Source organism: Catharus ustulatus, chromosome 20, assembly GCF_009819885.2.
Source record: "Catharus ustulatus isolate bCatUst1 chromosome 20, bCatUst1.pri.v2, whole genome shotgun sequence".
Taxonomy (NCBI): Eukaryota; Metazoa; Chordata; class Aves; order Passeriformes; family Turdidae; genus Catharus; species Catharus ustulatus.
In genome coordinates this window covers 11,240,387-11,265,120 of record NC_046240.1, presented here as the reverse complement: position 1 = coordinate 11,265,120, position 24,734 = coordinate 11,240,387, and the positions used below count along the sequence as shown (strand labels likewise).

At 53.9% G+C, this 24,734-nt stretch overlaps 1 protein-coding gene across 4 annotated transcripts in view; it reads left to right on the top strand.

Moving 5' to 3' along the window:
- RPTOR (regulatory associated protein of MTOR complex 1) overlaps window positions 1-24,734 on the top strand; it is a 95,872-nt gene that overhangs the window by 44,266 nt on the left and 26,872 nt on the right. Inside the window, exons 10-24 of one of the 4 annotated variants that reach the window (XM_033076737.2) lie at window positions 15-90; window positions 627-728; window positions 4,118-4,201; window positions 5,131-5,241; window positions 6,899-6,973; window positions 7,393-7,458; window positions 7,991-8,182; window positions 9,801-9,941; window positions 11,766-11,883; window positions 13,158-13,295; window positions 13,655-13,813; window positions 19,100-19,218; window positions 19,552-19,620; window positions 22,710-22,813; window positions 23,584-23,761. In XM_033076737.2, the coding sequence (XP_032932628.1) occupies window positions 15-90; window positions 627-728; window positions 4,118-4,201; window positions 5,131-5,241; window positions 6,899-6,973; window positions 7,393-7,458; window positions 7,991-8,182; window positions 9,801-9,941; window positions 11,766-11,883; window positions 13,158-13,295; window positions 13,655-13,813; window positions 19,100-19,218; window positions 19,552-19,620; window positions 22,710-22,813; window positions 23,584-23,761 (1,732 nt within the window). Of the gene's footprint in view, window positions 1-14; window positions 91-626; window positions 729-4,117; window positions 4,202-5,130; window positions 5,242-6,898; window positions 6,974-7,392; window positions 7,459-7,990; window positions 8,183-9,800; window positions 9,942-11,765; window positions 11,884-13,130; window positions 13,296-13,654; window positions 13,814-19,099; window positions 19,219-19,551; window positions 19,621-22,709; window positions 22,814-23,583; window positions 23,762-24,734 lie in introns of all 4 variants that reach the window. The other 3 variants (XM_033076736.2, XM_033076739.2, XM_033076738.2) reach the window with 3 other exon arrangements.

Genomic DNA, 24,734 nt, shown 5'->3' with positions numbered 1-24,734 from the left:
TCCCCTTCCTCCAGGCAAGCCTGGGACCTTGCTGTTGACATTTGCCTTTCCCAGCTTCCCACCATCATCGAGGAGGGAACTGCCTTCAGGGTAAGTTGGGACTGTCCTGAACCCAGTCTCAGCCATTCTCACCCCTCAGTTCAGCTCCTCACTGCTGCTGGGGCACTTTAAAGGTTTATTTGGGCAGGAATTGGAGATGTCTGGCACAGGGTGCCCAGGGAAGCTGGGGGAGGTGCCTGGGTGGGTTTTATGGTCCCTTCCAACCCAAACCCTTGGGGGATTCTGGGGTTTTCCCTTAGGGGAACAGACAAAATCAGCTTTAAGCTCTTCCCTGCTGCATGATCCAGCCCCCACTGGGGTAACCTGCCCTGGGGAGAGAGATCCACGCTTCCCTATGACCTTTGGGTCACTTCTCCTGTTTCTCTCCACTCTTTCCTTCTTGTTTCCCCACCACATTTAAAGGGATGTGTGTCTGCTCAGTCTTGGGGAAGTTTTGTACATTTAGAAAACCCAAAGCAGACATGAATCAGTTACAAACCCCAGCTCCAGGAAGCAGTGAGGTGCACAGGTGTCAGAGCTCTCCCCTGGTGTTTAACCCATGCCTGCCTCCCCCTTTGCTCCCCCAGCACAGCCCCTTCTTCGCCGAGCAGCTCACGGCCTTCCAGGTGTGGCTGACCATGGGAGTGGAGAACAGGAACCCCCCAGAGCAGCTGCCCATCGTGCTGCAGGTCAGTGCTGAGGCTGGGGTGGGGCTGGGGTGTCCCTGTCCCTGCCAGGGGTGTCCCTGTCCCTGCCAGGGGTGTCCCTGTCCCTCCCTGCCCATGCCAGGGCTGTCCCTGCCCATGCCAGGGCTGTCCCTGTCCCTCCCTGTCCCTGCCACGGCTGTTCCTGCCCATGCCAGGGGTGTCCTTGCCATGCCAGAGGTGTCCCTGTCCCTCCCTGCCCATACCAGAGGTGTCCCTGTCCCTCCCTGTCCCTGCCTGTCCATGTCTCTCCTGGCCCCTCAGCCTGGACCCTCTGGCCTTAGGGAGCAGCAATACCAGGGGCATCTCCAGGGTAAATGAGAGCTGGTTGTGTGTCCAGCAGACCCACATGGGTGACCCCAGAGTGTTTTTCCTGCCTCATCCCATGGCTCTGGTTGAGCCAAGCCCCTGCTCTGGTCCATGTGTGGCTCTGCTGCCCCTCTCAGAGCAGCAAATCTTCTCTGTCCCTGCTCTGACATGTCCTCTGTCCCTGCTCTGCCAGGCAGAGACTTTTATCTTCTCCCTTCTCAGAGAGTGGAATCATTTGGAAATGTCCTTTATCCACCTGGTACACCTGGACAGTGTTCCCTCCCTGTGGGGCAGGAGACACAGACAGGTCCCTGCAGGGCTGGAGGGCTCTGTGGGCCCTGCTCAGAGCAGGCAGCTCTGTGTCTGCAGGAGAGGAACTGAGGGGAGCAGTTCAGCACGGGGCCAGGACTGTCCCTGCCATCTGTCCCTGCCCTGGCTGCCCTCCCTGCAGTTAGTGTGGCACAAATGCCAGCCCTGCCCAGGTGCCAGGGGCTCTGCTCTAGCAGCAGCACCACTGCAAACCTTCCTTCCAAAGGAATGTGCTCCCTGTGCAGGGATCTGTGAGAGACTCCCCTTCCCTGTCAGTCTGTGCCTGACAGCACCATCCATCTCTGCAGGACCAGATTTTAATTTCCTGAGTCTCCCAAGCCTTGAGAGATGAGGTGGATAAGCAGATGTGTGGTTTGTCTCTGTCACAGCCATGGCAGCAGGCAGGGTTTGCTCCAGCTCTCCAATGGATTGTTTGGCAGCAGCAGGAGCGTGACTGCAGCAGGACCCAGGGGTCACAGGCACAGGAACCTGCCTGGAGCAAAACCCAGCTGGGACATGCTCATTGTTGTTATAATTATAGCACATTAATTGTGCAGTGCAGTGAGATTGGCTGCTAACAGGTGTGACACACTGAGAGCCCAAGGCAGCTGATCCAGGGCAGGAGCTGCAGCCTGGTTTGGGTTGTGCTCAGAGAGGAGGCACAGAGAGCAGGCAGCACACACAGCCTGGTCCCTGAGCCTGGGGGGATTCACCCTCTGTGGATCTCCTGTGCACAGAGAGCTCCTGGAGGAGCTACAGGCCCTGCCTTTGTGAGAGCTGCCTGCTGAGATGCAGCAGTGACATTGAAGGGTCCCCTGTGTCCTGTTCATCCCCAATTTCTGTGTGTGGATGTCACCAGGTCCCTGTGTCCCAGCTGGGGCTGCAGCTGGGCAGGGCTGTGACTCAGGGCTGTGCCACACCAGCACTTCCATGATTCCATGGCTGTATTGTCACCCAGCCTGTTCAGTCAGTTCCCTTTCCTGCCACAGTTTGGGGCTCCTGGCTTTCTGTGCAGGCTGGAGCAGCTGTGCCCCTGTCTGTGCCCCTGTCTGTGCCCCTGTCTGTGCCCCTGTCTGTGCCCCTGTCTGTGCCCCTGTCTGTGCCCCTGTCTGTGCCCCTGTCTGTGCCGTGTCTGTGCCGTGTCTGTGCCTCATGCCCTGCCAGCTCCTGCTGCTGTCCCAGCCCTGCTCAGCCTCACCTGCCCTGCCCTCTGCTCCTGCTCTCACCCCAAACAGCTGCCCTGATGTTCCTGTGCTGATGGAACAGGCTGGTGCCAACTAGGGCAGGATGACCAAAATCCTTTCTCTTGTGACCTGTCCTGAGATCTGAGCTCTGCTGTTCAGAGTGAAACCACAGCAGTTATCACACCCCCTGCTTCCTGCACCACTCATCCAGGGTGGGAGATGTCAGCCAAGCAATTTAGTTATTCTTCAATATTAAACATGAAAAATAATCTAATTTCAATGTGCAGCATGCAAACACACTGAGAAGGGGATGGAATTGGGGAGGTAAATCAAGGAGTCTCCTTGCCTGAGCTCCATGCTGAAGGATGTTCCTCAATTTAAACTGAGGATTAAATGTTGCATTCCAATATCTTACATCTGTTAAGGAGATTAAGAACTGCAAGTCTATCTGTTAATATTTCACACCAGGGTAGGTATAAGCCACTAAAGCACCACCTCATTAGTGTTGTCAGACTCCATTTTAATGAGATTTTTATTAATGACCAACATGACCTTTTGCTCCCTCTTAAGTAAGTCTCTGATATTGATTTGCCAAGGAAAGCAAAGCCTCTTCCTGTGCTCCTGAGCTGGGAGCTGGGCTGGCACTGCCCAGGGGCTGGGCTGGGATCCTTGGGGATCCTAGGGGATCATTGGGGATCCTTAGGGAAATCCTTAGGGATCCCTAGGGATTGCTTCCTGCTCTCTGGAGCAGCCCCACAGAGGAGCATTCCTGGGTGCCAGGGTTTGTGCCCTGCAGGCCCAGGGAGTGTTTTTTCCCTGGACAATAAACCCAGGGTGTTTTTCCCCTGGACAATCACCCCAGGAGTGTTTTTTTCCCTGGACAATAACCCCAGGGAGTGTTTTTTTCCCTGGACAATAACCCCAGGGAGTGTTTTTTTCCCTGGACAATGACCTCAAGAAGTGTTTTTTCCCTGGCCAGTAACCCCAGGAGCATTTTTTCCCTGGACAATAACCCCAGGAATTTTTTTTCCCTAGCCAGTAACCCCAGGAGTGTTTTTTCCCTGGACAATAACCCCAGGAATGTTTTTTCCCTGGCCAGTAACCCCAGGAGCGTTTTTTCCCTGGCCAGTAACCTCAGGAGCATTTTTTCCCTGGACAGTAACCCCAGGAGTGTTTTTTCCCCTGGACAATAACCCCAGGAGTGTTTTTTCCCTGGCCAGTAACCCCAGGAGTGTTTTTTCCCTGGACAGTAACCCCAGGAATGTTTTTTCCCTGGACAATAACCCCAGGAATGTTTTTTCCCTGGACAATAACCCCAGGAGTGTTTTTTTCGCTGGACAATAACCCCAAGGAGTGTTTTTCCCCTGGACAATAACCCCAAGGAGTGTTTTTCCCCTGGACAATAACCCCAGGAATGTTTTTTCCCTGTACAATAACCCCAGGAGTGTTTTCCCTGGACAATAACCCCAAGGAATGTTTTTCCCTGGCCAGTAACCCCAGGAGCATTTTTTCCCTGCACAGTACCCCAGGAATGTTTTTCCCTGGCCACTAACCCCTCCCCTCTGCCTGCAGGTGCTGCTGAGCCAGGTGCACCGGCTGCGAGCTCTGGATCTGCTGGGGAGGTTCCTGGACCTGGGGCCCTGGGCTGTGAGCCTGGTGAGTGGAGCTGCAGCCCTGCAGGGGGAAAAATGCAGCTGGTGCTTCTGGGGAGGGAGAGGGGAGGAGAACAACCACAGCTGAGAGATGAGCAGGTTTGGGGTGGGAAATGGAGGCTCCCAGAACAGAGCTCTGTGCTCATCACATTCACTGCTCTGTTCATTTCCAGCACAAAGGGAGCTCCCTGGGAATCGTGAAGTGTAAAATAATGTAAGGGACAAAGCAGGAGGAAAGATCTGGGGCACATAAGAGGGTTTGTCATATAAAATAAATAGCCAAAAAAGCATATGCATTTATGATGTGTTCTTTCAGCTTACTGGCTGCATCATTTTCTTCTCCTCCTTTATGTGTTTGGTGTCTGGGTTTTACAAGCTCCTCTGAGCAGGCTGCAGCTGCATTCTGCAGTTTGGAAAGTGGCAGCACAGTGTGGAGCATAAATAAGAATTAAACAGAGGAGCTGTTTAAAGCCCTCCTGTAAATGGAGCTGTTTGATGGTAAAAGTGATGAGGGTGAAGCAGCAGCTGGCTCAGGGTTGGACTTTTCAGTGATTTGCTTTACCCCCTCCTGGAGAGAGCTGGTGATTTCCAGTGGGAAGCTGGAATTCCTGAACTCTGGGATGTGTTTAGTTGGGAGAGCTGAGGGAAGTGAGAATAAGGAGCACAAAACAGCCCAGGCTGTGAGGAGAGAAAGCTGCTGCTGGGTTAACTCAGAGTCTCCATGGGCCAAACGAGTCTGGCAGGACCTGGGGACATTCAGGGTTAAAATGAGCAAAGGACAAACACCCAGGGATCCCCTCTTCACTGGGAATGTGGGAAATCCTTTATACCAGATTTCCCAGCTGTGTCTGTAAGGATGCTGCTGGGGGCTGAGCTGCCCAGGGGGGTTTGCTGCCAGGTTTTACTGACAGGGATTTGCTCTCTCCCTCCCAGGCCCTCTCTGTTGGCATTTTCCCCTATGTGCTGAAGCTCCTGCAGAGCTCAGCCCGTGAGCTCAGACCTCTCCTTGTGTTCATCTGGGCCAAGATCCTGGCAGTGGACAGTGTGAGTATTCCTGCCCCTGCTTGTGCTTCCCAGCAGTGCACTGCCTCAGCCAGGGCTCTGCTTGATGGGCTGGCAAATGAATAATGAAGCTGGTAAGTAATTGCAGATGAATTTGTAGAGTTGTATCTGTGACTCAGTGGTTTGTGGGTGCCATCAGTGAGCACTATGAAATTATTAGGAGAGGTGCACACATTAATTCAGGCACAATTGCAAGTCCATGTGGAATGTCTGAAGTGCTGTGGATGTTGGATTTTCCTCTTTGGGGGTTATTTTTGTATCTCTCCTCCATTTCATGGGGCATAGCACTGAATTTGTGAAGCTTTTCCTGCTGTTGATCCAGCATTGTCAGTTTAGTTCTATAACAATGTTTTCATTAACATCCTAAGAGGATTTGGGAAAGCAAAGAAAATGAAAACTATTCATCCTGGAGCTCTTCTGGAGAACTCATTTGTGGTGTGGCTGTGCCTCAGCCCAGGTGTGCCAGGGCTCAGCTGTGATTCCCATGTGGTTCCTGCTCCTCACCATTCCCTCCCTTGCTCTGCCATTGCCTCACTTGTTTGCAGGCTGAGCTTTACAGAAAACCACAAAACAATGCTCCAAATTGTGGGTTTGGGTTTCTCTGTGCTGTGTCCCTCACTGTTCCCCCAGCACTTGGGGTGGGACACTGCTGAGGGAGGGGACACAGCAGCTCCTGCAAACAGAATATTCTGTCAGCTCTGAGCCTGCTGTGCTGTGATTCACAGAGCAGCTGTTTGTTTGGGAGCAGCAGGAGGTGTCAGTGCTGCTGGCTTCCCTGCCACCCCCAGGAGCCCAGCAGGGAGGGCTCAGGTCTGGCTTTGTGGCCACCCCTCCCTGCTGTGAGCCCCAGGGCAGCAGAGGCAGCACAGGACAGTGGCCTGGGCAGCCTCCCCTGTGCTGCTGTCCCTGTGAACAGCCAGTGTGTGATGTTCCTGTATCATTTTATCTGGGTGAGAAGCAGAAAGTGCTGACAGGGCAGGGCAGGGGTCAGGGAATCCTCTCAGAGCTGCAGCCTGGCAGCAATCCAGGCCCTCTGCTCCTGGCTCTGCCAAAAGCAGCAGCTTCCCTCTCTTCAGCACTAAAATATTCTCTTGCATCTCTGCCTTGCCATCCCCTCCCCTTCCAGCAATTAGTTCCCTGCTTCACCTTCTCCTCCCAATGAAAAATGCATGATGCTGTCTCTGGCAGAGCTGGTGCCAAGTCAGGGTTTCCTCCCTTCCATTTTCACTTTCTCTGTGTGGATCCTCTTGGGGTGACCCCAGAGCATCAGCCTGGAGTGTCAGCAAAGCCCTGAGCCCCCTTGAGCCCAGCCCAGGAGCCTGCCCCGTGCTCCCAGGGCTGCTCTGCAGTCTGGGCTGCCTGTAGCAGGAGGCAGAAATGTGAGGGGAGGTTCAGGGTGCACACAGTGGCTCCTTTGGCTCTTCCCCAGCACAGGAACTCACATTTGCTGCTGTCTGTGGCACTGGCAGAGGCTTCCCTGCCCTGTCCCTGTGGGGCCCTGGAAGGGCTTGGGCTTTATTTGGCTTCTCAAATGGAAACAAGGTTGGGGCAGAGTGGTTAGGGAATGAAAGGTTTGTGTGTTCCTCACTGGAGGAGCAGGTGTGTGCTGTGGTTCTCATTGTGCTTTTCTCTCTTTCAGTCGTGCCAGGCTGACCTGGTGAAGGACAATGGACACAAATATTTCCTCTCAGTCCTGGCAGATCCTTACATGCCAGTAAGGACAAGTCTCATTTATTCAGACTCTTTAGTGTTTACTTGCCTTGTTTTTGCTGTTCTGGTGCCACCTGTGGCAGCCACACCAACCAAGGCTTTACAGACTCTGGTGGAGTTCTGGAGGCAGAGTCTGTGAGGGGGGAGCTGGGGCTGCAGGGTGGCTGCAGGAGCAGGGAATTGCCCCATGGCTTTGGCAATTCCTCTGCAGCTGCTGGGTTCCACAAGGGCTGTTTGGGTCCCCCCAGAGCAGGGAAGTGTCTGGGGTGTAACAGATGCCAAGAAAAGGGAAACAAGCTGGAATTTTCTCCTTGTTTTAACCTGGCACATGCTGCTCTGGGGACCATGCCATGTTCCAGGGTGGGCTGGAGCTGTTCCCTGCCTGTTCTCCAGGTAACCCTGTGGTGTCTGTGCTGTTTGCAGGCTGAGCACAGGACCATGACAGCCTTCATCCTGGCTGTGATTGTCAACAACTACAACACTGGGCAGGTGAGTCCCAGCCTGTCCCTTCATCCTCTCCCACCTCTCTGCCTCGTGCCTTTGCTTTGATACAAGTGTCCTGGCTTGCATTAAAGCCCAAAGCTCAACTTGGAACCAGAACTAGGATGTTGTTTTTTGTTGTTTCAATGTGGATTAAGAGAAGAATTGGCCTGGAGATGTGACAGAAATTCTGTACCCAGCACCTGGAGTGGGGACAAGGACAAGAGTCCCTCCTCAGGAGTTCCTGGTCCTGTCCAGGGGTAGCTGGGAATGGTTTGTGGATTGAGCCATAAACCTTGGGGCTCTGACAGGTGCAAGGAATGTTTCCAAAGAGGAAAAACCAAACTTTATTTATTACAGAAAACATTTTAATGCTCAACTATTTCCTCAGCTCTGGCTGCCTGGTATTCTGTAACAAAACCAGTCTGGAAGCACGGAATGATGATTTTCCCTTGGCTTCCTGACTCCTTCAGAAATAGTCTGGCTCTGTGGGGATGAGGTGGGAAGCTGCCATCCCCAACACGAGCTCGCTGTGTTGCAGGAAGCCTGCCTGCAGGGGAACCTGATCGCGATCTGCCTGGAGCAGCTGAACGATCCCCACCCGCTCCTCAGGCAGTGGGTGGCCATTTGTCTGGGCAGGATCTGGCAGAACTTCGACTCAGCCAGGTGGTGTGGAGTGAGAGACAGCGCCCATGAGAAGCTCTACAGCCTCCTCTCAGATCCCATCCCTGAGGTAAAACCCGAGTTCCTGCTGAGCAGGAGGCAGAGCTCTGTGTTTGTGTCTGCCTCAGAGATCTGGCTGCTGTTTCTTCAAGGTGATGCAAATCAAACAAGCCCTACAAGAGGAGCTGCCAAAGGAGTGCAGGGGGAGCTCACAGAGCCCCCAGCCCCTGGGAGCTGGGCACTGCACTCAGGAAATGCCAGGGGTTTTGCTTCCTTGCATATCAGAAGCTGTTCAAAATGTGCTCCCAAAACTCACTGTGTTCTGCAAAAAAACCCTCTAGTCTTTTTGTCCAAGTATGAAAACTCTTCTCCCCCTGCTCACTGTGCAAATGCCTCTTTAATTGGCTGTGCTTTACCTGTGTGGCCCTCCCAGGAGAGCAGGGATTGTGCAGGGCTGGCAGTGCCTGACAGAGCATCAGAGCCAGCACCCACATGGGGACAGGGAGCTGAGGCAAACAGCTCTGAAAATGTGCACAGAGTGGAGATGAACTCCCCTCCACATCCATCCCAGTCCTGCATCCTCCTCCTCCAGTCCCTGGCCCCGTGCTCCCCACATTCTGAGCAGTGTTCCTGCAGGGGTGGGGTGGCTTGCCAAAGTTTTCCCTGATTTTTCTTTTTTTTTTTTTTCCCACCATCTACCTCCCCACAAACCCAACCTGAGCTCTCCTGTAAAAACCCAGATCCCAACAGGAGCTCTGTTCCTCATTGCTGGGAATTCATGTTCAAGGCAGCACCACCTGGAAGAGCCACCCCTGGGGAGGGCACTGAGCTTTCCAGCCCTCCCCTTGGTGGGGTGAAAAACGAGGTTTCTTTTCTTGCTAGAACTTAAAAAGTTTATTAAAAGCCAGCAGGAGATAAAGATAATAAAGCAAAGGGTTCAACATTCAGCCAGGAGCACACTTACTGTTTTTGGAGTTACTTTTAAAATACCTTTTCTATTACAGTAATTTCACCATTATAAGCTGCACCATTTTGACTGAAATTTTGGTCCGAACCCAAAGTGCAGCTTATAATCAGATGTGGCTTATAATGGTGAAATTACTGTACATCAACCTGTGTATATTCACAAACTATTATGCACATTTAAATTTTCCTACAACCTAGTTTACATTTTCCAGGAACTGTTTAGCATGGCTGCTTTTTGGGCCTGCCTGTTTGGAGTATGTGTGGGCTTTGCCTGAGGTTTTGTTATTTATTATTGTGGTTTTATTGTTTATATTTATTTATTATTTATGTTTTTATTATGACCTTTAGTTGGTTCATACTTGCTTCAGATGGCTTCAGGTGTTGATAGTTGGCCTATTAGCAACAGGGTCTTCATTATATGTTTACTGGATATTATTTTACCTAAACAGTTAATTTATATTATATATTATTTATTTATTTTTAATAGCAGTTTAATTACAAGTATAATTATATATCAGCTATCCCACCACCACATTTCAGTTCTGTTCATAGCAGAAATAAAAACTACATCATCACAGCAAAGTTATTTGAACATTTTACACATAGCATTTATCTTAATATTTGCAAAAAGCCAATTTTGTGCTGTGTCTTTACAACGTGGGGGTAAATGCCAGGGGATGGATGGCAGCAGAGGGGACAGGCAGGGCTGTTTGTGTCCCCAGGTTCGCTGTGCTGCTGTCTTTGCCCTGGGCACCTTCGTGGGGAACTCGGCTGAGCGCACGGACCACTCGACCACCATCGACCACAACGTGGCCATGATGCTGGCACAGCTCATCAACGACGGCAGCCCCATGGTCCGCAAGGTGGGCTGGGATTGATGGGATGGGATCTGGGATGGGCTGGGGTCAGGGATGGGATCTGGGATGGGATCAGGGATGGGATTGCTGGGATTGATGGGCTGGGGTCAGGGATGGGATCAGGGATGGGATTGATGGGATGGGATGGGATCTGGGATGGGATGGGATCTGGGATGGGATGGGATTGATGGGCTGGGGTCAGGGATGGGATCTGGGATGGGATCAGGGATGGGATGGGATCAGGACTGGGATTGATGGAATCAGGGATGCGATTGATGGGATGGGCTGGGATCAGGGATGGGCTGGGATTGATGGGATGGGATCGGGGATGGGATTGATGGGCTGGGATTGATCAGGGATGGGCTTGGGGATGGGATCAGGGCTGGGATCAGAGATGGGATTGCTGGGCTGGGATTGATCAGGGATGGGCTGGGATCAGGGATGGGATGGATTGATGGGATTGGGATCAGGGATGGGATGGAATGGGATTGATGGGATGGGATTGATGGGGTTAGGGATGGGATCAGGGATGGGCTGGGATGGGATCAGGACTGGGATGGGCTGGGTTTAGGACAGGGATGGGATCAGGGATAGGATGGGCTTGGAGCTGGGATAGGATGGGCTTGGGGATGGGCTGGGCTGGGATGAGCTGAGCTGGGTTGGGCTGGGGTTCAGGCTCTGGCTGTGCCTGCTGTACAGTTTGTGCAGACAATGAGAGCTGAGAGCTCTGACCCTGAACTCTGTTCACTGGAAGGGTCTCCCTGCCCTTAGAGCCCTGGGGATGGGTCACAGGCTGCTCCAGGTTTGGGATGGAAGGGTCTCCCTGCCTTTAGAGCCCTGGGATGGGTCCACAGTGGGATGGAAGGGTCTCCCTGTCCTTAGAGCCCAGGGATGGGTCACAGGCTGCTCCAGGTTTGGGATGGAAGGGTCTCCCTGCCCTTAGAGCCCAGGGATGGGTCACAGGCTGCTGCAGGTTTGGGAGAGTTCCAGTTTCTGCTGCACCATCGTACATCAGTAGTACATTAAATGGTTTCTGACGTTCTGGATTGTTTGTGAGGGCTGTTCTGAAGTGTCCTAATGTTTGTGTTTACTTTACTGGAACATCAACACCCTGGCAGTTGTCACCAGCGTGGCAAAGATTCATTTCTGTTGTCTCGTTCCAACATTTAATCAGTTTAATTCAAGAGGGAGCTGCGTGTCACACTGAATGCTCTGGGAGATCCATAAATCTCTCCTTGGGAGATCAGTCCCTGAGCAGAGACAGCAGCCAAAGGCAGCTCTGCCTCCTGTCTGCTGCTCCCAGGAGCTGCTCCTGGAGGGGCTGGGCAGTGCCAGGAGGGTCCAGCCCTGGCACAGCCCCTGACTCTGAGGGAGCCACACACATCCTGTGAGCTCAGGGCTCCTGTGGCACTGCTTCAGGTGACAAACTTGGGCAGAATCAGCCACAGAGCCCCAGCATGTCTGGGTTGGAAGGGACCAAAGCTCATCTTGTTCAGCCCTGCTGCCCATGGGCAGGGACACCTCCCACTGGGGCAGGCTGCTCAGAAGGGAGGAATTAAGTGTGAGACAGAGTCCTGTGGCTTTCTGCAGTTCACCCCTGAATTAGGGAGAGTTCCCACCCTGGATGGGCACCCACTGGTACCAGCAGCACTGGGCAGTGTTTGCCTCAGTCCCTGTGTCCCAGCTGTGGCACCATGAGATGTCTCAGTCCCTGTGTCTGAGCTGTGGCACCATGAGATGTTTCAGTCCCTGTGTCCCAGCTGTGGCACCATGAGATGTTTCAGTCCCTGTGTCTGAGCTGTGGCACCATGAGATGTTTCTCTTCCCCAGGAGCTGGTGGTGGCCCTGAGTCACCTGGTGGTTCAGTACGAGAGCAACTTCTGCACCGTGGCCTTGCAGTTCATAGAAGAGGAGAAGAATTATCCTCTCCCTTCTCCAGCTGCTCCAGGTGGGGGCTTGGCTTTGGGTGGGCATTGGGAATTGTTTAAGGAGTTTTCCCAGCACACACCAGCACAACCTTGCTGGTGGGGATTTATTGAAGAGCCCTGTTGTGAGATGTGAGTGGCAAGGAGGGGAGATCTGGTGTGAGATGTTACACTGGAGAAATCCATCCTCCAGAGACTCCACCTAAGCCTTGGCTGCAGCTCAGGAACCTCTGCCCCATTCAGAGAGGTATTGGCCAAGGCAGCACACAGAGTTATTTTCTTTTTCCCCCCTGGAATCCCACCTGAACATTCAGTGTCACATTGAGCTGGTGGGACCAGCACACCATGGACCAGCCCTGCTGCTGTGAGGGCCACACCAGGAGGGGAAGAACAGGAGCTCTGTGCTCTGAGCCCATCCCTTTTGTTGTGTCTGGGGCTTTGTGTGAGGAATGAAATGTGCTGGTGAAGTTGTCTCTAACCTCACCTTTTCTTTAGATGTAAACTGCAGTGGAAATCTTGAAGGACAACAGGAGAGCCTTGGTGTGTTCTCTCTGCTCAGAGTGGTTTTGTCTCCCTGTCCTCTGAATAATTGAATCATATTGGAAAATGAACTCCTCCCCATTTGCTGCAGGATATAAACACTGCATGCAGTTTATAAAAGTGCTTTTCCTGATCCAAAAGAACCTGAAGTAGGATGCTCTGGAAGCATTGGCCCTCACCACAGAGCAGCTCTTCTGTGTGTGCTCAGGGTGAAAAATGACTTGAAATCATGACTTGAAATTTGGTCAGGAAATCGGAATGTTCATAGCTCCTGGTGATGAGAAAATCCAGGGTGGGTTTGATGAGCAGCAGCTGAGAGGAGCTGGCCAGCAGTGCTCAGAGTGTGGTGGCCCAGGACAGAGCAGGGCCAGCAATGCTCACACTGCCTTGGCCAGCAGGGCTCAGGGGACACTGGCCAGCAGGGCTCACCCTGCCATGGCCAGCAGGGCTCAGGGGGCACTGGCCAGCACTGCTCACCCTGCCATGGCCAACAGGGCTCAGGGGACACTGACCAGCACTGCTCACCCTGCTGTGCCCAGCAGGGCTCAGGGGGCACTGCCCAGCAGGACTCTGGGGGCACTGGCCAGGCTGGGATGTCCCGCAGTCGCAGCAGAGCCGCGGGCTCTGTGCTGGGTCCATCCCTGGCAGAGCCTGCCCCGCTGTGCTCACCCCAGAGGTATCTCAGTGCTGCCAGGCTGGAGTAACCGTGCTGTGGCTGGTTTGGTTCCAGCCCTCAGTGCCCCGTGTTGCCTCGCAGAGGGCAGCCTGACCCCGGTGCGGGACGCGCCCTGCACGCCGCGCCTGCGCTCCGTCAGCTCCTACGGCAACATCCGCGCCGTCACCACCGCCAGGAACCTCAACAAGTCCCTGCAGAACCTCAGCCTCAACGAGGAGTGTAAGGCACCCTTCAGAACCCTCCCCTCTCCAGGCAGCGCTGCAGCTCCAGCTGTCCAGCTCCAAGGGCTGGGATGAGGAGCTCGCTCGTAATTAGGAGCAATTTTGTGGTCGTTAGCATTGATTTTTCTGGGTGTTTGGGGACTCAAAATGTGCCTTCCAGCTTCTGAGCAGAAGTGGGTTTTTAACTCCATCTTTTGCTTGTTCTGTGTTTAATCACTCAGTATTAAAAAGGGGAATTGTGGCTTTGCCCCCTGGGTGAGGGGTTTCCTGGCAGGATTTCGAGGAGGGCTGTGATGTCTGGGTGAGATCTGTTCCCTGCCCAGTCCTTTTGCAGCATCTGCCGTTCTGTCCTGGCAGCTGGCAGCTCCGTGGCGTTCTCCCCTGGGAACCTGAGCACCAGCAGCAGTGCCAGCAGCACTCTGGGCAGCCCTGAGAACGAGGAGTACATCCTGTCCTTCGAGACCATCGACAAGATGAGAAGAGTCAGCTCCTACTCCTCGCTCAACTCCCTGATAGGTGGGTGACACAGCCCCTCCTGCCCTTCCCCTGCAGGGCTGGCTCCAGCAGAGTCCCTGTGGAGTGTGGGTCAGTGCAGGGGTGGCAGTGGGAGCTCCTGGCTCCAGGTCTGAGCTTCAATCCTGGTAGGAATTCAGGAATTCAGGCACAGGAATGTGGGGGCCACAACAGCTTTGCTTGAAGCTACCTGTAGCTTTCCAAACAGTCTGAGCCATCTTGGCACAACACCACAGGCAGCATGCAGAAGGACCTGGCTTTTGGAATGGCCTCCTTCCAGGGAAAGCAGCATGCACAGGGAAATGCTGGGGATGTCTCTACATTTCCTCTGTAATCAGTAAATGGAGCCATATTTTCACAAATCACTGCTAAGAGTAACTCAGGGAGAAATCACCTGGGTGATGGAACTGCCTTGACCAAAGAAACGTTTTCTCTGCTCTGTTTTCTGGGAGAATTAATGGTGATTTTACTCTCCCCAGTTGAAAGATTCAGGGATTGTAATTACTGAGCCCCTGTGGCAGTTTAAAATCATGAGTTCATTAGGAACTTGATCAGTTAATTTGCTTTTGATTATCAGTAATGACGTTGGATCTTGTGAAGCATGGTAGGGCTGTTAGGAACTCTCCATCTTCAGCTAGGACTTGACTTTTCCCTTTCCCCCTGGTGTGTGTCTCACAGGAGCTGTGCAGCACAGCTGGAAAAGGCTCTGGAGAGGAGCTGGAGGTGCTGAGGGGAGCCTTGGAAAGAGAGAGCAGCTCCCCAAGGCCTCCCTCACTCCTGTTCCATCAAAGAGCTCAGGCCCAGCTGGAAAGGCAGAGCTTAGAGAAGTGTTTAAAATTCATGACTCGCACAGAATCCCATTACCTCCCCATTTGCCTGCTGCAAGCCAGGCTTGTCTCATTCCTTCTGAAGCACCAGCATGCTCCTGCTCCCCAGGAGAGAAGCCCCAGCCACCCCCAGAGCTCTGCAGCCCAGGCTGACCCTGCTCCTTGATGTCCCCACTGCCTTAAGTGCTGCTGCAGTGGGGCACAGAGCTGGGATTGAGGGAATGCTGTGCTCTGCTCTGGCTCTTCTGAAAGAGGAAATGGGGCTCTGGCTCTGCAGCAACGCCTCTGCCAAGCATCTGAGACAGCCAGAGCAATGAAAAAGATGTTTGGGGCATGTGAGAGGCTCCAAGTGAAGCAGAAATCTGGTCTGTGAGAGTGAGAGGAGACATTTGCAGGCACAGTTTGTGTTCTGTGCTCTGCATTCCCTGAGCTGAGTGATTGATCACAGAATTCCAGAACGGTTTGGGTTGTCCCAGGCTGCTCCAAGCCCTGTCCAGGCTGGCCTTGGACACTGCCAGGGATGCAGGGACAGCCACAGCTGCTGGTGCTCAGGTCTTTGTTCCTCTCTGGCAGCTTTAGGAACTTGGCATGCGAGGATTGTTCTGGATCAGTCTCTGCACTGGCACTGAGACATCTTTTCTTCTCTAAAACTTGAGAACCTCTCCATTCCTCCCTGGCCCATTTTCCAATCAGTTCCTTAGCTAGCTGTGGCCAAATGTCCCCACTGTGGCTCCCCAAATGCAGCAGCACACGCTCTCAGCCCAACTCTGTTCCCTGGCAGCTGCTCCTTGGCCAGACAGCCCAGTACCAGGAGAGACATTTATTTCTGGCCCACTTTTCCAGCTGGCAAGAGGCAGTTTGTGGTTAGTCAACAAAGACATCATTTTGGAAGGGAAGCTGAGCCTTGCTGCTTTTCCATACAGCCACTCATTAATCTTGGTGTCCTGGAAATGTTCAGTTTTAAGGTAGGAAAAGGGATGGAATGAAGATGGGGGTTTGCACAGCTCGAGGCTGATTATTCATATCCAAAGTGCACCATGAAAGCCTTTGTCCTACAGAGAGCTGCCCTGCAAAGATTATCTTAAGGAGTGATCAAAGAAGGAGGAAAATAAATCTTGGGGTGATGAAATGCTGGGGAATTGTTGTCTTTTCCAGCAGGAGGGGCTGGGGGAGGAGAGCTCTTTGCCATTTCCCAGGATGTGCCTCAGTGAGGGTGGAGGTTGCTGCAGTGAAGATGAGGAGAGCAGGGCTGGAGGTGGACAGGGAGGGTTGGGGCAGGGGAGCCTCTGCTCTGTGTTCATGCACTGAGATCATGGGGAGCTGGTCAGCCAGCAGTGTTGGTGCCTGGGAACAGGCACAGCAGCACAATCCAGGGATTTGGGTGGGTTTGGAAATGGGAACTTGCAGCAGGGGCTGCTCAGAGGGGGCTCCTTTGTCTCCTCCACCCGGGTCCCTCCATGTCCCTCCTGGCAAGGAGGTCTTTGTGGGACTCACATTGGTGGAGCAGCTGAGGCTGGCACTGAGGGAAGCACCTCCCTGAGTCCTTGGGGCTCTTCAGCCTGAAATATTTCAGCTGATCTGCACTGAATGTCCCAGTCCCTGTCCCTGTGCCCATCTGAGGTCCCATTCCCTGTCCCTGTGCCCATCTGAGGTCCCAGTCCCTGTCCCTGTGCCCATCTGAGGTCCCAGTCCCTGTCCCTGTGCCCATCTGAATGTCCCAGTCCCTGTCCCTGTGCCCATCTGAGGTCCCAGTCCCTGTGCCCATCTGAGCTTCCATTCCCTGTCCCTGTGCCCATCTGAGGTTCCAGGACTGAGCAGGGAGCAGCCACAGGTCTGGTTTTGCTGTGGGAAGTGGAGCTGCCCCATCTGTGGAGGTCAGAGCTTGAAATCACTGCAGTGATTTTTGCAGGGGTTTGGAAAGGATCCCTGTCCCAGCCTGGCAAATCAAAGGGAGTAAATAAAGCCACCAGCACTCAGGTTTGCACCCACTGTGGCTCTCCCTGATCTGCAGGAGCCTGAGCCCCAGATGTGCAGAGAAAATCAAACTGGGGGGAAGGCAGGCAATTTATTTTGGACATTCTTAGCAGGCAGGGATCATTTTGTAAACATGAGTGCACACTGCAAGGTGCACTGGACTGGCTGGGAGTGGGTGTGAGTAATTCCAGAGCTGTCTGCTTCCATCAGTGCCCAGCCCCTGCTCAGCTCCTGCTGTGCAGCTCAGGACAGCTCAGGCATGGGAGTCCCAAAGGTGAAATGGAGCTGCTGTTCCTCCTGCTGCCTCTGCTGCTCCTTATCCAGGGGCTGGAGCTCAGGGATCAGCTCTGGGAGCTCTCAGGGAGCTGTGTCAGATGTGCCACTCCTGCACTGACAGGGAGAGCAGCCCTGGGAGCAGCAGCCCTGAGCCCCAGGTGCCTTTGTAGAAACTCCCTGTGTTCTCCTCAAAGGCTGCCAGGGGAAGGGGGAATTGCACTGCCACAGTTCTGCTTCAAGTTTGGTTTTTCCCTGCTGCTTAGATGTATAAAAGATGCCGTTGGGTTTCTTCCTCAGTGATTGAGGTGCTTTTCAGCACCCCTGGGAAATCAGCTGGGTGCCCCCTCACTCTGCTGCTCTCCCTTTCCTTTTACTCTCTTTCAAGGGCTTTAAAGAATTGAAGGCATCCAGATTTCCCACTGGCCCTTATGTAAGAGGCTGGAGTGTGGGAGGCAGAGCTCTGGGCACACCTCAGACATTACCTGGCTGCTGCTTCACGAGCTGAGCCTTTTTCCCTCCCACACCTTGTAGCACTTTGCCTCTCTCCCTTCTAGTTCTTCATCCTTCCCCCTCCAGTCTGTCTTTCCTTGGTAATAGAAGCTTCCAGGATTTAACATTGTTATATATTTACAGCCCTTGCAATTTTACAGTATTATATAAATATTAGGCAATATTACATAAATATGTGTTTACAGCCTTTACAATTTACAGCCTTAGAACAATTTACATCATTAGAGGTTTTACAGCTTTGCCAGTGCCTGAAGGGGCTCCAAGAGAACTGGAGGGGGGATTTACACAGGGAATGGTTTCCCACAGCCAGAGGGGAGGGTTCCATGGGAGAAATTCTTCCCTGGGGGTGGGCAGCCCTGGCACAGGTGCCCAGAGGGATCCCTGGCAGTGCCCCAGGCCAGGCTGGAATAACCTGGGGCAGTGGGAGGTGTCCCTGCCATGGCAGGGGTGGCACAGATGGGCTCTCAGTGCCCCCAGGCCCAACCACGTGGGATTCTCTGCTTTGTCAGGCCCTGTCCCTGGCTTTAGAGGGTTGGGATCAGCTGCAGGATCTCCTGGGTCACCCCAGCACACGAACAGAACAGTCCAGGTGAACTGTTGAGAGATTTCCAGGGGCAAATTCAGGCAGGAGTCACTTGGAGCATCCTTTGGGTGCCAGGGGAGAGAGGGAGGAGCTGGGGGCGGTTCTGGGCACCTGGGGCACAGGAAGGTTCCCCTGCAGGCTCCTGGAGCCTCGTGCTGCCCTCAGGCAGGCTCAGAGCTGTGTCCCAGCCTGGTGTGCAGCTTTGGGTTCAGCTCTGCCAGGTGAGAGCTGCTGGTGACCACAGAACCCTTCCCTCCCAACTTTATATTTAGGTGCCTGCAGAAACACGGGAGGAAAAGCAGTAACAGCTTGATCTGTCACTTAGCACTGATTGTGACTCATCTGAAATCTCTATTTTAGCTCTTTTTTGTTGTTAGTGCAGCCACTCCAGCATTGTCCAAATGGCTGCACTCCCAGCCGGGGCGTTGCACGATCGCACGGGGCTCGCAGGCACAGAACAAACTCTCACCAAAAGCAGCAAAATAAAATGTTCACACAATTCTGTCAGTTGTTGCAAGTGCTTATTAATTTGATTTGTACTTTGAATCTGTCAGTCCCTTCTGCTGAAATACTGAACAGCTGATCTGCTCATTAAATAACAAATTGGAGGCATTGATACAAATGTCAATAGGAAAGGCTGAGTTCCTGAGGGCTCCACTCCCAAAGCTTTGCTTTCAACATTTGGTAAACTTGTAGAGTGGACAAAGCCCTGAACAATTCAATGAAAATAATCACAGCAGTATTAGGCACTGACTGTGGTTTATACCATGAAATATTCCAGCTGAGGAAAGCCAGGCATTGTCCCCTTGGCCCTTCCAGGTGATTTGCTTCAGGAGCCTGGAAAAGCAGGGCTTGGACTGCAGATAATTTGGGGAGTCTTTAATTTATTTTTCTTCTCCCACTTGGATTTCACAAGCCCTTGCAGAGTTCACAGACAGGCAAAAGGGAGACAGAATGCCCACGTGGGATGTTCTGAGCTCCTCTCTTGATGTTCCCTGAGATGTCATCGGGTTGTTTGGAGTTCTAATGAATTTTCTCACATCACATCAAAGAATTGGAGTTGGTGGATTGTCATGTGCTGCAGGGCTTTGGGGTTTGTTGTGTTTTTTATTACTGTAGGTGTGAGTTTCAACAGTGTTTATACCCAAATCTGGAGGGTGCTCCTTCACCTGGCTGCCGACCCCTATCCCGACGTGTCCGACCTGGCCATGAAGGTTCTCAACAGCATTGCCTACAAGGTGAGTGCCTGTCCCTGCCCCCTGTGCCTGCCAGCTCCCTGGATGTGGATCTGTTCATGCTTAGGCAAGGCTTAGGCAGGCTGACCTGGATGGGTCTGTTGGAGGGCTCTGCCTTTTGCACAAGGAGCTTTTAGTGCTCACAGTGATAAACTCTGCTCTGAACCTCCATCAGGTACAGTGAACACATGGGGGAGGGCCTGGGCTTGTTCAGGGTGTCAATTGGGTGCAGACCTCAGACAATGGGTCTGGTTTAGAAGTCTACTTGTCTAACTCAGTCCCTGGGATAAACCTGAAGTATCCTTCATTAAATTATCCGTTTGCAAACTGATTTAGATAATGCAAGTGGGACTGGCCTGCAGACTGAAGCCACAACGGCTCTCCAACCCAGGTGAACTAGTACATGTGAGTCAGCATGCAGACCCTGCCACTCCTCACCCCAGCCCAGGCTGGGTGCCTAAACCTCCATCCTCATCCCATCTCATCCTGGGGGTGACAAGATGTCCCTGGAGGTGCCACCCTGGGCCAGCACCTCCCCCTGCCTGGGCCAGGCCACCCCAGGGCATCTTGTCACGCCGTGTGTCCCCTGGCTGGGCACAGAAAGCTCTGGGTGAGCCTTTCTGGCCACTGCAGCATCCATGAGCCATTGCAATGGGAGCTCTCTTACCTGGGGAACAGCCCCAGAGCTCAGCCTGGGCTGCAGTAAGAGATGCCAGCATCGTGCACTGCCATCCTAATGCCTCAGAGATCTCTGCTTGGAAATCACTTTTTCTCTTGAGATGATAGTTGCTGGCTTGAACCCTGATTTGTTTGAAGTGCACGTGCCAGTGAGTGGCAGGGGCTGGGTTTGGGACAGAGAATTCTCTTGGCAGTGGGGGCAGCAAGCTCAGCCCTTCCCTGGTGGGACAGGGCTGCAACAAATCACAGGCTGGAGATGCCAAATGAGGGGAGGAAGGAGAGGAAAAGGTGGAAGATTCCCCTCTCCTCTGCTGTAGGTGCATGAAACTATTTCAGTTCTGTGTTTGGAAGGCTCTTTGCAAAATGAAATGTTGCTCCTGCTATTCAAAGGGACACAAAGAGAACCAGATGTGCTTTTCCTGGCTGAAATGTGTTCTCAGGAGTTCTCCCTGGTCTGTGGAGATGTGGATCAGTATCAGTATTGATATTGATAAGCTGTGCCAGCAGGAACTGTGGCCATTCTGCTGTCACATCCTAGGACATGCTGGGGCTGGTGGGGGAATTCTGTGGTGGCTCTGACAGGTTTGGGGCTGGCTGTGCTGCTCTGAGCCCAGTCCCAAGCTCAAGTGCTGGGACTCCTGCATCTCCCCCTGGCCCTGGGCAGCTGCTCTGCCCCTGCTTCCTGAGGCCCAGCTCTTGCAGCAGCCTTGGGAAACAGCAAACCCGACTGGCAGGGTTTGTCTGGGGATGCTGCAGTGCTCAGAGCTGCTTTGTTCTGTGCACAGGGACAGTGCTCAGCCCTGGCTGCCTGCTGTGCATGTGGGGCTTTGCTGTGGCCAGCACCACCTGCCCTGGGTGGCTCCTTTCTGATGCAGACAGACCCCAAACAGACCCCAGACAGAGCCCAGGCTGAGCTGCCCACCCTGGGGGTGAAGGGCTCAGACCCTGGGCTGCCCTTTCCTGCTCCCTGGTGCTGCAGGACCAGCCCCAGGCTCTGCCAGGAGCTCAGGCAGGAGCTGATGCAAATCAGTGACAATGAAATCTTTGCTAATTGTGTCCTGAGACCTTTCCTTCGTGCTGGTGGAGGTTGCTGGGTGTGGAAGGGAGTGCTGGACTGGACTCTGCTCCTCCCCAGTGTGGGCAAGCTCAGGGGTTGGATTTACCAGTGAATGCCAACAAAAACTGTTTGTCTTGCATCAACAAAAATGCCTCAGGTGATGTAGAACACTTGAATGTTCCAGGGGTTTCATATTTTGGTTTAATTACTGTAAAATTCAGGGAAGGAGAGGCTTCATTTTGGAGCTGGGCCAGATGAGGTTTTCTTCCAGTGGCACAGCTGAGCAGAGCTCTGTGGTGTGGGGTGGTCTGGGGGCTTCAGTGGGAACAGCTGGGCAAACATCCAAACATCTGGAGAGTGCTGGGGGACTCAACATTGCAGAACCATGGAGTGGGATAAGTGGGAAGGGACCTTACAGCTCATCCCATCCCAGCCCTGCCATGGCAGGGGCACCTTCCACTATCCCAGGCTGCTCCAGCCCCATCCAGCCTGGCCTGGGACAGTTCCAGGGATCCAGGGACAGCCACAGCTTCTCTGTGCCAGGGCCTGCCACCCTCACAGGGCAGAATTCCTTCTCAATATCCCGCCCACATTTCTGTGTCACTGGCTCCAGGTGGCCCTGCCTGGCAGGGGGGTGGCCTGGGTGGTCTCAGAGGTCCCTTCCAGCCCCGCTCTTCGGGATTCTGTGGTTGGTGTTAGCAAACAAGTCCAGGGTGTCCTGCTGAGGTTTTTCCTGGAGCCAGGGCTGTTTGTGCAGCAGGGCTGGTGGCTCTGGGGCTGTGCTGGGTGTGAGCAGCCGGTGTGTGGGCAGCCCACGATCTGCTCAGGATCTGCTGCTGCTCTGTGCTGTTCATTGGGCACTGCTGGCCTCCCCCAGGCTCAGCTGCCTTGGCCTTCCTGTGGCTGATGCAGGTGGGAATGGTGCAGTTCTCCTTCCTGGCCTGAGCCTTGGAGAATGCCCAGAGCTGCTTTTTGTGAGCACCAAAACAAACAACAAGGACCCAGGGTTTGGTGCTGGCCTCCAGAGACTTTCTGTAAATCTAAAAGCCTTGAGAGAACAGTTTGCTTCAGCCCAGCCTTTGTCCAGGTGTTTAATGGAAGGCTTGAGGCTGAATCACAGAGTCACTGAGGCTGGAAAAGCCCTGTCCAGCCATCCCCCAGCACTGCCAAGGCCACCACTGACCATGTCCCCAAGTGCCACATCCACAGGGCTGTTAAATTAAATCCCCCCGGGGACTCCACCCCTGCCCTGGGCTGCTGTGCCAGGGCTGCACAGCCCTTTCAGGGAAGGAATTTTCCCAACACCCAACCTAAACCTCCCCTGGACAACTTGAGGCCATTTCCTCTTGTCCTGTTGTCCCCTGGCAGCAGAGCCTGACCCCCCTGGCTGCCCCCTCCTCTCAGGGGCTTGTGCAGAGGCAGAAGTTCCCCCTGAGCCTCCTTTCCTGCAGGCTCAGAATGTGCTTTGTGGTTTATGGTCACAAATTCTGTGGGTTAGGGGAGCTGCAGGATGTATGAGGGCAAGGCTGGTGGCTGTGGGGACACTGGACAGCCGAGGGGACCCCAGCTGTGCCCTGCCTGTGTTTGGGGTGCTGGGGCAGCTCCTGCCTGCAGCTGGCTCTGCTTGCTCAGAGCTCAGAGCTGGGTAAGTGTTCCTGCCAAAGCCAGCAGTGAAACTTTGGTGTTGGGGCTGTGTTTGAACCCAGAGAGCCCTGCCTGGCCGTGCTGGGCCCTGCTCAGATCCCTGTGCTCTCCCCAGGCCACGGTGAACGCTCGGCCCCAGCGCATCCTGGACACCTCCTCGCTGACCCAGTCGGCGCCTGCCAGCCCCACCAACAAGGGCATGCACATCCACCAAGTGGGGTGAGTCCAGCCTGGCCTTCCAGCACCTTCTGGGGGTGGGCTGGGTGCTCCCTGCCCAGCCCCATCCCAGGAACAGGAATGTGGCTCCTGTCAGCAGTGGGGAGGTTGGAAAAGTGGAAAAGTTCTGGGAAGAGGTGGGGAGTTCCTGTTTTCCTTTAGGGCAAAGACTAACAAGCCCCAGTGGGTATGTGAGGGTGAACTGGAGGGAAGAGCTGACTCTGGGCTGCTTTTACCTTTCCTGAGCTGTGCTGCCCAAATTCCCAGTGACGTCTGAGCTGTGCCTGCTGCTCTGGGAGCTGATAAAAGCCAGGGTTAACTGATGGACAGCACAGCCTGCCTGAGCTGCAGGGAAACAGTGCTGGGGGCAAAGCTGGGGGCTGAAAATGGGATCATTTCCCAAAACTCCTCTCCAAGAGAAAGCACCACACCTTAGATCTGCTGGATAACCAGTGTGCACCAGTAAGAGTCCAAATGGGAGCAGAGGGCCCAATTTAAATTCCAGTGGTTTGAGTCTTCAGTCCCCCCATGGAAATGCAGGTCAGGGTGGCTTAGGTCAGGCATCACAGGTTCCCAGAGCTTGAAGGTTCATCCCCTCAGCCTGGAGCTGGCACAGAGTTCCCTTGGAGGGGATGTGGGAATTGTGACATTTCTGCAGAGGAGGCACCACAGTGAAACACAAATCCTGTCAGCACAGAGTGAAAAGAGACAATGCACACACAAACCTCGTGTCCAGTCACACCCAAAGCCTGTCCCTGTGTTCTGTCCCCCAGGGGGTCACCTCCCACCACCAGCACCAGCAGCTCCAGCCTGACCAACGAGGTGCCCAAGCAGCCGGTGAGCCGGGAGCTGGCCGCGCGCCCCAGCGTCAGCGCCGTGGCTGTGCAGTACACCCCCCACTCCCACCAGTTCCCCAGGACCAGGAAAATGTTTGACAAGGGCCCAGAGCAGGTGAGGAGGCTTCCCTGACAGCTTCTCCCCGCTGGGGTTTGTCCCACTTTCTGTTGGTTGTGGTTTATTTCTGTGCGTCCCTCGTTGGCTTCCAGCTGCTGCTAATCCAGATTGGCTGCCTCTAACCAGCCAAATAAAAATTGATTAATTTATTTTCTTCAGGATAAATTGTGGTTTATAGCTTTTGATAGGGCATTATTCACTTCTGCCACTAAGCAATGTGTCCAATCAGAGTCCATGGCTTCCTCTTCTGTAAGCATTTGTGTGCCTGAGTGACACCAGATCCTGACCCTGGGGCTGCAGGCAGAGCAGGGACAAGGCACAGCTGTGTCACAAGGACAAAGTGAGCACCTTCCCTCCTCTGGGCTTTGGCAGCAGCCTGGATCATGTTTCTGCAAGGGAATGGAGCAGCTTTTCCCTTTTCCCTCGGGGTGTCCTGTGGGACAGACACTCATCCACATCCAGCTTGTGTCTGGATCCTGAGCCATCCTCGCTGCTCCCCACGCCACAACCTCGGGACACAGCTGAGGTGCCATGGGGCTGCTCCAGCAGAGAGAACGAGGGCATGAGCTCCTTCCCAAGGAGTGACCCCACAGCTGGGTGTGACTGTGACAAACACCTGACCCCAGAGCTGGGTGTGACAAACACCTGACCCCAGAGCTGGGTGTGACACCGACCCCAGAGCTGGATGTGACAAGCACCTGACCCCAGAGCTGGGTGTGACAAACACCTGACCCCACAGCTGGGTGTGACTGTGACACTGACCCCAGAGCTGGGTGTGTGGTGTTTCCTGTCCTGGGCCATGTGTTGGAGGTTTTTTGTCCCCGAGGGTGTCCCTGGGGCTGTCCCTGGGGGTGTCCCTGGCTGTCCCTGGGGTGTCTCTGGGGGTGTCCCAGGCTGTCCCTGGGGGTGTCCCTGGGGCTGTCCATGGGGGTGTCCCTGGCTGTCCCAGGGGTGTCCCTGGCTGTCCCTG